Source organism: Sporisorium graminicola, chromosome SGRAM_14 (genome assembly GCF_005498985.1).
Source record: "Sporisorium graminicola strain CBS 10092 chromosome SGRAM_14, whole genome shotgun sequence".
NCBI lineage: Eukaryota > Fungi > Basidiomycota > Ustilaginomycetes > Ustilaginales > Ustilaginaceae > Sporisorium > Sporisorium graminicola.
The window spans coordinates 343,836-355,023 of NC_043724.1; the positions used below are offsets into that span (position 1 = coordinate 343,836).

Here is an 11,188-nt window from a genome sequence, read left to right on the forward strand (position 1 = left end):
ATGTACGTTAACTTCTCAACAACTTGCTAATTCGCACCGGAACGCACAGAGAGAGAAAGGTTTAGCAGCAGCTCGAAATGCTAGGATTGAGCGCACTATACTACGATAGACCAAGATTATGTACAACTGACGATGAAAGTAATGCAAACGAGAAAGAAACTCGGCATGAACTGAGAACCGAACTGCAAAGGCACATCAAAACTCCATGTCGGCGTTGGTTCCCGTGCTATGAGCCGGCGAGCCAGGAATGATGGCTTGCCTCAACCCAGACCTGTTGGCAAACAGTGCGGTAGGCTTGGCCTTCATGTGGTGCTTCTTCTTTGCCAAGTTGAGCTTGGACGTCACTGGGCTCAATTGAGCGTCGGTGGGTGAGTAGAAGCTGTTGGCAGCCGCCGCCCTTGCAGCGAGCGGGGCAGTTGCCTTGCGGTGGCCTTCTTCTTCGACGAGCGAGGTGATCTTGCCGTCCTGAGCCTTGCGCTTGATTACGACGAGCGAGTGGACGTTCTTGACCGTCTGACCGTCGTCCGAAGAGAGACTGAGCATGTGGTCGAGCACAATGGTGCGGAGGGGCAGCGACTCGGGGGTGACCAGCAGACGCTGACGCAAAGTGCGTTGCGGGAAAGGTGCAAGGATATCGGTGAACTTCGACTTGATGCCGTTGGGTCCAACGACTACGTCACCCGTGGGAAGCGTAAGGATGGCCTCGTTTGCAAAGAGCGAGAAGCATTCATCGCTGGGCGTGACGGATGTGTAGAGCTGCAGAGAGAAAGGACGTAATGGAAAGTGTCAGTTCAGCACTCGTGATTTTCTAGTCTGTGCCGGCTGGGTTCGCAGCTGTGCACACTTACTTGGTGAAGAAGTTGAAGAAGGTGAGCTTCGTCGTCCTTGGCCTGTCGCTCTGGAAGCAGCTTCGAGTGCTCTGGTGCGAGACCGGCGGCGTTGAGTCGGGTGCTGGATGCGTGGAACATACTTGACGATGGTGAAGAGCGAGGTTGATTTGACGGTTGCTGTTGTTGGCGAGAATCGATGATGCCGACGGTGCTGGGCTGGTTGACGAGCTTGTTGATGAGAGGTGAGAGGTGTCCAAGGTGTTGAGGTCGAGTTAAAGTCTTGAGGTTGTCGAGGGTGATGGATGAAGGCGATGATGAGGCCAACTGAGATGCTCAAGGATCTTTTATTGGAACGATCTTCAAAGTAGATTCTATCTTTGAGTCCCGTTCGCTTTTCCCTCACCCAACGCCAGGAAAGCGCCGAGAAAGGGGGGCCCAGCAGTTGGACCCTGAACCGCTCAAACAGGCAACGGAGGCTGACAGGACCAACCCACTCGACTTGTCTGTTGAGAAGTTTCGCATAGACTGTCACGCAGCACCGTTTCAAAGGGCGGCGTGCGTGATGTCATGCACAGTGTGAACTCATTGTCGCGCGCTGCTGCCTCAAATTTCATTTGGACACTGAGGCGGTTGATCAACCTTCTACTTCTCTCAACTCTCTCTTTCCATTTGCAGCGCTCATCCCCGCCGCTTTTCTGTGTCGCACGAGTGCAGGGCTTCGTGTCCCCTCTTTCTGCATCCGTCCCTCGTCCATGCTGCATGTGTACAAAGTAGCCATTGTCAAGCGGTGATTATCTGTCTCAAGTCTGGAAGAAGCGGTGTTACTTTCGCTGGTGGTGAGTGAACAAACACTGCAATTTGGCAGCATGGCAGCGTGAAGTGGACAAACGCGCCTGAAGTGGCAGTCAAACATCACGTGAAATTGAATTTGTTAGAGCCTGACCTCGCACATATTTATTAACGAGCGATGGGGCTGTCACTTTCTGCAGCCACTGCATGCAAAGGACCCTCTTGCTCGCACACACCATCTTCCAAAAGCTCTTTCTGCACGGGCATTGCTCGAGAAGCGAATCTTCTCGAGCATCAGGAGGCCACCTATCCCGCTCATTGGTTTCGAAGAACCTGGTCGCGTAACGTGTCACAATGCGTCAAGACGGACTCGAATCGCTACTGGCGCCCATCCTTCCCACGGGCACACGCATCATAAAGGCCGTACACCTGTCCGAACTGTGGGCTGGGTACGGACACATTTATCGCATCCATGTCGAGCACGCAGCACCCTCCTCAACATCCTCTTCCACAGATGACGGCATGGTCGACAAGACATATATCGTGAAGACGATTCGGCCGCCGCGCCAGAAGGGAGGCTACGACGAGGGGCACGCACGGAAGATGCTTTCGTACCAAGTAGAGGCCAACTTTTATCGGAATTACGCAGACAAGGTCACTTCCGAGGATTGCTGTGTGCCTCGCCTGCTCGCTGCATCATCGCTGGACGGTGGCGCGCGGTCGGAGCAAGTAGGGCAAACGTTGGTGCTCGAAGATCTGTCGATACGCTTCCCAGTCCTCACAGAGAAACGGGGCACGTTGAACGATGCACAAGTCAGCAAGAGTTTAGAATGGCTAGCGCACTTCCACGCAAGCTCATGGAACATCGAGTCTTGCTCCACCAGCGACTTTTGCCCGCCACCATCGGTTGCCATCAAATCCGCATGGAACGGCAGCGGGCTCTGGCAACAGGGAGGCTACCACTACCTTGCCACGCGCCAATTCGAGCTCGCCTCCATCGACCCCCACACCGACCCATGGGGTCAACTCGGTCTCCACACCGCCTCCGACCTCCCCCTCGCCATCGACTGGTGTCTCAACAATCCCGCCGATCGTTCCCGCCTGAGTCTGATCCACGGCGACGTCAAAGCGGCCAACATGGCCTTCTCCCGCAACACGTCCAAAATGGCAATGTACGATTTCCAATACGTTGGCATCGGCCTTGGCGTTCAGGACCTGGCTAAGTTTCTCACCACCTCCATCCCTTCGCGCTACCTTAACAGCGCAGATGGAGAACGCCAACTGCTCAAGACGTATCACTCGTTTTTGCTGAAAAGGCTGCCCAAAGATGCCAAGTACGAATTCGAAGAGCTCGTCACGGATTGGGAGCTGGCGCTGGTAAGCTGGGTCAGGTTCTTGGCGGGTTGGAGCGGCGGGTTCTGGGGCAACGTCGATTGGTTGCAGGATCGAGTTGAGGCGCTGCTCCGAGATCCAGAGTGGGTAGAAGGTGTACGAGAGCGTTGGAAAACGGCAAGACAAACCCAAGAATGAAGCAACTGCACAGAACGAATACTTAACTTGGGACCAAAGACCCTCGTGGTGCGGTGCACCGACACATTCGGTTGTGCACTTCGTGTGTTTGTGGCACGAGAAAGCAATGACTGAATTGACCTGGCTGAGTATTTGACTTGATGTGGTACCTCATTCGCAACTTCAGTCCTTCCTCTTCTTCTTTGGCCTCTCATCGCCCTCGTCCTCATGTCCTCCATCCTCATCTTCATCCGAGCTCCCCTCCGACGGCGATCCACCGTCCGAGTCCGAGTCGGCGGCAAAGTCAGCATCCTCCTCGCTGTCCTCGTCCTCATCAGCACCAGCTGCATCGCCCATCTCTTCGTCGTCATCGTCGCTAAGCAATCCAGCGGCGGCAGCTGCCGCCAAGCCACCAGTCTCTTCGGCCATCTCGTTCTTGATCCTTACCTTGCGGTCAGCGAGCCACGCCTTGAGACGGTCGAGCTCCTCGCGCGAGATGGACTGGAACGTGTGATCGGTGCCGCTCTTGGTGGCGACGCGCAGATCAAAGGTTTTGGATGACGCGACCGCGCCACCGACGCGAGAGAGGATGGCTTGGTGGATCTCCGAGTAAGGCACGTAGACGGGCTGCTTCGAGACCCAGAGCAAAGACTTTTCGAGCGGGTAGAGGTTGCCGTCGGCAGCCTTGACGTTGCACTTGATGCTGGTCTGGCCCGACGAGGATTCAAAGTCGGTCGGGGTGGCAACTTTTTGGCCCGAGAGCACTTTGAAGATGTTGGTGACGATGCGGAAGGTGGGCTCTTCGTAGCGCTTCTTGAGCTTGCCGTCGTACTTTTCTTGGATGGTCTCCTCGTCGAGGTTGAGCTCTGCATCCATCTCTTCTTCCCGTGGGAATTGCAGTACAAGGTAAGGGTAGCGGGTTTGACCTTGGCGGATGGGCGGATCGAGACCGATAACGAGCATGACGTGGATCTCGTCGGCCTTGGGCAGGAGGAAGAGCTTGTTCATGGAGCTGTAGAGGATCTTGTAGTCGTACGTCTTGCCGCGCAGACGGATAAAAGTGTTGAAGACATCGATATCATAACGACCACGGGGAGTGAGCACCAGCACTTCCTTGAACACGACGATCGAGTCGCCGGCGACTTGGCCAATGTCCGCCTTGGATTTGAGCGCCTCGTGGAACGCCTCTGCTGCCGTCTCTTCGTTGTTGTCGTCGGCATCTGCTGCTGCACTACCGGCATCGCTGGCGTCGTCCTTGCTGGCTTGGCCGGGGACGTAGAGACGCATCTCGACGAGCTGGTCGCCCTTGTTGCGCCTTGACTTGGTCCCGTTGGCATCGGAGGAGCCTGTGTTGGCGCCTGGTTGTTGCTGTTCTGGGTTGAGGAACTCCATCGAAACTTCAGTTTTGGCAATGTTGCTGTTGGCGAGGTGCGAAAGGGGCAACTCAAAGGCGAGTTTGTCCCGGACGAGGAACTGAACGTCGTGTGTGCTGATTTTCGCCTGACCCCAGTTCCAACCTCTGGTAGAAACCTCTCTTGTTTCCAGTGGCTTGTTGAAGTACTGTCGAATGTGGGAAGAGAGGCGGTCAAAGTCGTCGCGGACAAATCCGTCAAAGTTGGTACGGCGTGGATTGATTTGTGCTGGAGAAGGAGTGTCGCGGTCTTTGTTGAGCGTGATAGCGAGCTGATAGTTTCTGGCGACGCGGATCCACTGGAAGGAAGCCATCTGATCGGCAGGGATGGTGATGGTGCTGCCTTCGCCTACGGAAGGCTTCCAACCGAGACCGCCTTGCGACATTCGGAGCTTGCCCGGGGTGGTATCGAGGCCATGATAGATGTTCTCCCACTGTGTTGTGGCCGACATTTTGAGAGTGATTACGCTGGAAGGCAGAGAATGTGGTGGCCAAGAAGGTAGTCAGGAAGAAAGCAGGCTGCGTCGTCCTCAATGCGTTGGCTGAGTTGCGAGAAACGAGAAAGCACTGTGCCAATAAACGCGACACGAGCCCTTTCGACTTGCAATTCGAAAAAAGCAACACTCAGACTTGTGGCTAAGAAGACGAGGCTCAACCGCGCCAAGCTTCGAGATTTCACAATGTTACATCCCTAGATTGCAACAAGACTTGAAGTTTTCGGCAGAGCGTCATCACGATGCTCCGCACGGATCAGCGTGACGATGCTAAATTCAAACAGCGCAGCGCAGCACTGCCTGCCCGAGTCGATTTGTCCGGCGCTGTCACGCTCTGCTCACTCTTGTCTCTGTCACGGCACAGCCGAGCTCACATGGCTTTGTCGTCGTTGAGCATCGCTTCTTCCCTTTCTTCCGGTCCCTGCTCGTTCAAAAGGTCCATCTCGTTCTGTTCTTCCTATCATCGTCCTCATCCACACCTCTTCCCTCTCGAGCTTCTTCTTCTACAATGAGTCGCTTCGTACGACCGTCCAAGTACCGTCACGTCTACCCCAACGTCGCCAAGAAGGAAGCCTGCTACGAGAACGTCAAGGTCTCCAATAATGCCTGGGACACCAACCTCGTCGCTGCCAATGGCAAGTACATCTCGATCAACTGGAATGCCTCCGGTGGTGGTGCCTTTGCGGTCCTCCCCGTCAACCGTCCAGGCAAGTTGAACGACATCTACCCGCTCTGTCGTGGTCACACGGCCACCGTGCTCGACACCGCCTTCAGCCCCTTTGAAGACAACTTTGTCGCTTCCGCGTCGGACGACGGAACGATTGGACTCTGGAAGATCGACGACGCTAACTTTGACCAACTCGAATGGTCAGACAAGGAGCGAGAGCGCAATGGCGGAGTCAAGGACTTTGAGCCCATCGCACGCGTTTCGGGCGGAGGTAGGAAGATCGGTCAGGTCGTCTGGCACCCGACCGCATCCAACGTCCTCGCTGCTGCTACGGGCGACCACGTCATCAAGCTCTTTGATGTCTCGAATGCATCCACTGCCGCTTCCTCGCCCAGCATCAGCCTTCGTGGCTTCACCGATACCATCCAGTCGCTCGACTGGGACTGGACCGGAACCACGCTCATCGCCACCTCGCGCGACCGCAAGATCCGCACCTTTGACCCGCGTCAAGGCGAGAACCCTGTGCAAGTTGCTGACTCGCATGGTGGCATTAAAGGCGCCCGTGTCGTCTGGTGTGGTGACAAGGACCGCGCCATCACTACTGGCTTTTCCAAAATGTCCGACCGCCAGTTGTTCCTGTGGGACACCAACAACCTCGCCAGCGGCCCGCTCAAGCAGGTCACGCTCGACACTTCCAGCGGCATTATCATGCCCTTCTGGAGCGACAACAACATCGTCTTCCTCGCAGGTAAAGGTGACGGCAACATCCGCTACTACGAGCTGGAAAACGACGAGCTGCACTACCTCACCGAATCCAAATCGAGCGAACCGCAGCGTGGACTCACGTTCGTGGACAGGAGATTCTTGAATACCGACGAAAACGAGATCGCCAAGGCATACAAGATCACTGGTACGACGATCCAGCCTGTTTCGTTCTGCGTGCCCAGAAAGGCGGAGGGTTTCCAATCGGACATCTTCCCTCCTGCTCCCAGTGCTCAGCCTGCATTGACGGCGGCTGAATTCTTCAACGGTAAAAGAGCGCCCCGAAACATGCTCAGCTTGGAGACGGGTAAAGGCGTGAGCAGCAGCGGTAGCGTCCCAACAACAGCAGGAGCAGCAGTGGCAACGCCTGCACCGGCGCCCGCAGCAGCAGCAAGACCGGCAAGTCCCACCAAGTCGGCTGCTGCGCCCGCACCCGTAGCTGCATCCACTCCAGCACGCTCCGCTTCCCCTGTCAAAGCCACCCCTGCCCCCACTCCTGCGCCACAGCCAGCTGCTACGTCGGAGCCCAAATCTGCAGCAGCCGCAGCAGCCAGCACTCCAGTCTCGACTTCCAACGGATCATCCTCGTCGACGAGCGAAGAAGTGGCAGACCTAAAAGCGGCCATCGAGAAGCTTCGCACCGCCGTCGAGGAGCGCGATACCAAGATCCGCCACCTGGAACAGGAGAACGAGACGCTCAAGGCGAATCAGAAAAGGGCAAGGGAGGCATTGCTGAACTAGCTTGGAGGCGAGCAGGCGACCAAGCGGGACGAGGTCCAGAGTGAGGTTTGGTGGCATACGACGAAGATAGAAGGCGAGAGTGGAGAGAAAGTAGAGGATGTAATTGGAGAGATATGTGCGATGCTGAGAGGCTCAGAGAGGGTCGTGGGATTGTGAATGCAGAGTGTAGATTGTCAGCGGTGTGTGATGCATGTGCTGCGTATGTGTGTGAGACGAGCGAGGAATTACTTGGAACCCTCTACTCCCGTCGCAGACGCAGGCTGGAAAACGTGCTGCCTGTACCACTTGAGTTCATCAATGCTTGCTCTGATATCATTCAAAGCCCTATGATCTCCCTGCTTGCCACCCTCGCGCGTGGTTTCCACCTCTTCCCTCCTGCGTGGCCGCCACATCTTGTCCGCGCCGTACCAGCGCCGGACCAACTCCTTGATGCTGCTGACGTCGACGATGCGGTAGTGGAGGTGCTGGACGAGTTCGGGCATTTCCTTGAGCAGGAAGACTTTGTCGGCGTGTACCGTGTTTCCGGCGAGGCAGGCGGCGTTCGGGGTGGGAACGCGGTCGCGGATGTAGGCGAGGATGGCGGCGCGGACCGAAGCGTGTGGGTGCGAGGCGGTGGGCGAGAGACAGGCCGCGGTGAGGCCCGAGAGCGCGTGCTGGTTCACACACCTGCAGCATGCAGCAACGGACGAGGAAGAAGGAAAGGTTCAGTGTTAGCAGAGGGCGGAGCGTGGTGGAAGGGAAGGCGGGAAAGAAGACGTACCAAGCATTCATGTTGTCCAACACATCCTTGGGCGTGCTGATGACGTAGCTCACGCCTTCGTCGACCGGGTTCAGATCGCCGTCGGTGACGATACATGCGATCTCGAGCAGTCGGTCGCCTCGCTCAATGTCCAGCCCCGTCATCCTGGAGTCCACATCCATCCCAGAGGTACAATGTCAGTTCTCAGTTCTCAGCTCGAAGCTACTTCGTGTACACTCGCACCGGGGTGCCACTGGGACAAGACCGCGGGCAAGACTGGGTTTGCAACTCACTCGCAGTCAATCCAGACCAACGGCCCCTTGGACGCATCCAGCTTGAACGGCGCTGGCAGCGGCGGAATGGGCGACAGCGCTTCCCCTTGTCCAGCGTTCGACATTTCCAACTCTCGCTTTCCGTTCGCTTTCGGGACGCTCGGAGATTTGGTGGGCGAGACGATCGACCAGAGGCGTTCGAAGATACCTGGTCGCACAGGGGTGGTGTGGAGACTCGCTCGACGCGGGGGCAGCGGCTGGAGGGTCGTGGGTGGTCTGCGGACGGTGTGGAGCAGAAGCGTGCGGGTAGGTGTGCGGGCGACGCCACGACCAACAAGCGCAACGGTTGACAGTGTCGACAGAATCTTGCTGGTTTGTGCTGGGTTCGAGTGGACTAGCCGGTATGCGCAGCGAGTGTCCGCCCTTGAGTGTGGCAGAGTGGTCCCTGGTAGCCGTGCTAGGTGCGGTCGAAACGAGAATCAAGTAGATGATGTTGAGAAGATGAAAGGAAAGAGACCAAGAATTTCCGCGCATGCAGGGTCCACCTTTCCTCCGTTCTTCTACTACGCCTGTGTGCACCCTTTCAAACCACAATCGCCCGCAAAGCGCACACACAGAGCCACACATCACGCGCACACTCACACCAATCATTGATCCAATCTTCCCATTCCCCACAGGAAAGCAACTCGAGGTAAAACCAGTGAAGCTACATTGACCCACTGAGGTAGCGAGCACCATTTTGCATTGCAAAGCAAAACACGCTTGCTAGTGCGTTACTACTGCCGGTCAATCTCGACCACCTCAATGTCGCCATCGCGCGGCTTGCCCAACTTTTCCAGCTGACTAGGGTGGATCGGAATTGCTTCCTGGAATGCGCTATCCCTGGTACTGTCTGCTTTGGACAGAGCCGTCAAGGCTACCGAGCTGGGTCTACCCTCTGCTTCTGCTTCTGGATGGTCGTTTGCGGTCGATTCGGATGTGGTGGGTTGAGAGTCTGCCACTGCTGCAGTGGTAGAGGCGGTGATTTGGGCGGCGGGGGTGGCGGTATCCGCTTGAGACAGCATGGCTTCTTTGTTTCCGTTCGTGTGCGCCCCATTCTGGCGAGACCGCTTCGGGCCTCCGTCGTCGAGCCGTGACCGCGAAGCATGCACCTTTGCCGCTGTACCAGAAGCGCCACTCGCACCCTGAGAGGCGATCGCATCGAGCTCGGCAAGGTTGCGCTCCAATACAGAGAGGGAAGTGCCCTCGCCCAACACCTGTTCCTCGTGCTTGCCGTCCACCGTGTCGTACTGCCAACGAATCACGCCTTCTTTATCGAGCACGCCCAGTCGATCGTACTTGAGTGTACCCACCACATACGGCTTGAGCTTGAGCCAAGCTACCCGCACTTTGGTCGCCAAGATATCGCGATTGGCGCGCAAGCTGGCTACCCCTTCCGGCTCCCAGTCCTCGTCATCTGCCATGTTCTCCGCCGATGTTGACCCCTCCTTTTGCGCACGTCCGAACTTGGGCCGCACGCCGTTGCCCTTGGCATCGGCCAGTGCAGTATCCCCATAGGCACGCGCCAGTGCCCTAGTTGCATACTCAAACTCCATGCACGCATTGCGATACAACGTGCCCAATTCTTCGGCTTTTTCTGTGTCGTGCTGAATGTCGTTTTCGTCCTCTTGCGGCAGAGGATAGCTGAAAGCCCAGTCGAGCTTGCCGTGCATCGACCCTTCAGGCAGGTGCTCTGCAGGCACGTGGTCCTGTAAGTCCTCCACCTTCCACGTGAGATGCACCTTGTCCCTGACGACAGGATCCAGCAACGGACGCAAGATGCTCCAAATGGGCTTAAAGATCCACGGTGCGCCATGCACATAGACGCGCGCCAGCGTTTCCGGATAGAAGGACTCCATAGTTTTGGCCATGAAGAGCACGATGCTCCAATCCATGTTGCGCAGGCCAAAGTTGTTGAGGTTGAAAATGACTACCTTGCGCTCCACAGGCGGGGGCATGAGCAATTGAAGCGATTCCTGTAGCAAGATGACGCCACGCTTGAGCTCGTCTGCTGTCTGGTTGGAAGAGTAGTGTGAACCCACTTCGATGAAGTAGACCGGCTCGCCACTCGCTGTTGCACCACGAACATATGAGATGCCGTTGTTCATGATGTTGAAGCCACCGCGCGTCTTTATGAGACCCAGCTCTGCTTCCTTCATGATGTCCGAAATGCCGTACTGAACACGGAAGGCGCACGTTGAGCCGATGATGGCGAGCGCACGGTCTACATCCCATTTGCGAGCACGTAGACAGCGGAGCATGTAGGCGTCGGGGTGTTCGCCTTTGACGATGGCCCAGAACTCGCGTCGCAATGCTGCGCCGCCGTGCTTGAGCAGGAAGGCATGCATGTCTTTGCTCTCTTCGAGATGGCGTAGATGCTCCTTGAGCTTGTCATCTTTGGGAAGAGCGTTGGGGTCGAGGCGGTCGGATGATAGATTGTCGTTGGAAGTGCGTGCGGAAGAGTTGTTGGAACCGGAACCTGGCTCGGATGCAGCAACGCGGGCTTTACGACCGAGGTTGCGCCTGAGTGAATCGGACGAGCTGCGCGAAGCAGCGGGAGGTTGATGTACATCGGCACCGGCGCCGATCGAGTCGGAAGAATGCGAGGTGATCTCACATAGTCGCAAGAAGCGACGCCAGAGCTTGAAGAGTGCGAGTGTCTGTGACGGCGTAAGATTGCCTCGGTAGCCTGGCGAGTGGAGGTAGTCGATGGTGGTCGAGTCGCCCATGGTTGCAACAGCGACTGCTCACAGCGACAAAGCACTCAAGTGAAGCTGCACGCAGGTGTGCAAGTGCGATGCGAAAGCAAGATCGAGTGCTGCGCCGTGGACAGACAGACCAGCGAAGAGGTTGTTGACGCGAATTAAGAGTGCGGCGGGCTCGGTGATGGGCGGATCGCAGCAGAGCCGAGTGAAAAGAGAATATCGGAGCTGCA

The 11,188-nt window shown here is 56.7% G+C and overlaps 6 protein-coding genes across 6 annotated transcripts; 2 read left to right on the top strand and 4 right to left on the bottom strand.

Annotated features, from left to right (window-relative positions):
- Positions 1 to 195: 195 nt before the first annotated feature.
- EX895_002366 (uncharacterized protein) lies at positions 196 to 968 on the bottom strand (the record flags this gene model as incomplete). The annotated part of the gene is made up of 2 exons (XM_029882965.1): positions 196 to 756; positions 849 to 968. The coding sequence occupies 2 exons, from the start codon at positions 966 to 968 to the stop codon at positions 196 to 198; spliced, it is 681 nt and encodes a 226-aa protein (XP_029740720.1).
- A 1,005-nt stretch (positions 969 to 1,973) lies between these two features.
- EX895_002367 (uncharacterized protein) lies at positions 1,974 to 3,149 on the top strand (the record flags this gene model as incomplete). The annotated part of the gene is made up of 1 exon (XM_029882966.1): positions 1,974 to 3,149. One exon carries the CDS (start codon positions 1,974 to 1,976, stop codon positions 3,147 to 3,149), a length of 1,176 nt encoding a protein of 391 aa, XP_029740721.1.
- Positions 3,150 to 3,311: 162 nt separating this feature from the next.
- EX895_002368 (uncharacterized protein) lies at positions 3,312 to 4,991 on the bottom strand (the record flags this gene model as incomplete). Its single annotated transcript, XM_029882967.1, has 1 exon — positions 3,312 to 4,991. The coding sequence occupies one exon, from the start codon at positions 4,989 to 4,991 to the stop codon at positions 3,312 to 3,314; it is 1,680 nt and encodes a 559-aa protein (XP_029740722.1).
- A 550-nt stretch (positions 4,992 to 5,541) lies between these two features.
- On the top strand, positions 5,542 to 7,203 carry EX895_002369 (uncharacterized protein; the record flags this gene model as incomplete). The annotated part of the gene is made up of 1 exon (XM_029882968.1): positions 5,542 to 7,203. The coding sequence occupies one exon, from the start codon at positions 5,542 to 5,544 to the stop codon at positions 7,201 to 7,203; it is 1,662 nt and encodes a 553-aa protein (XP_029740723.1).
- A 224-nt stretch (positions 7,204 to 7,427) lies between these two features.
- EX895_002370 (uncharacterized protein) lies at positions 7,428 to 8,339 on the bottom strand (the record flags this gene model as incomplete). Its single annotated transcript, XM_029882969.1, has 3 exons — positions 7,428 to 7,869; positions 7,964 to 8,107; positions 8,236 to 8,339. 3 exons carry the CDS (start codon positions 8,337 to 8,339, stop codon positions 7,428 to 7,430), a joined length of 690 nt encoding a protein of 229 aa, XP_029740724.1.
- A 651-nt stretch (positions 8,340 to 8,990) lies between these two features.
- Positions 8,991 to 10,982, bottom strand: EX895_002371 (uncharacterized protein; the record flags this gene model as incomplete). The annotated part of the gene is made up of 1 exon (XM_029882970.1): positions 8,991 to 10,982. The coding sequence occupies one exon, from the start codon at positions 10,980 to 10,982 to the stop codon at positions 8,991 to 8,993; it is 1,992 nt and encodes a 663-aa protein (XP_029740725.1).
- Between the last annotated feature and the right edge of the window lie 206 nt (positions 10,983 to 11,188).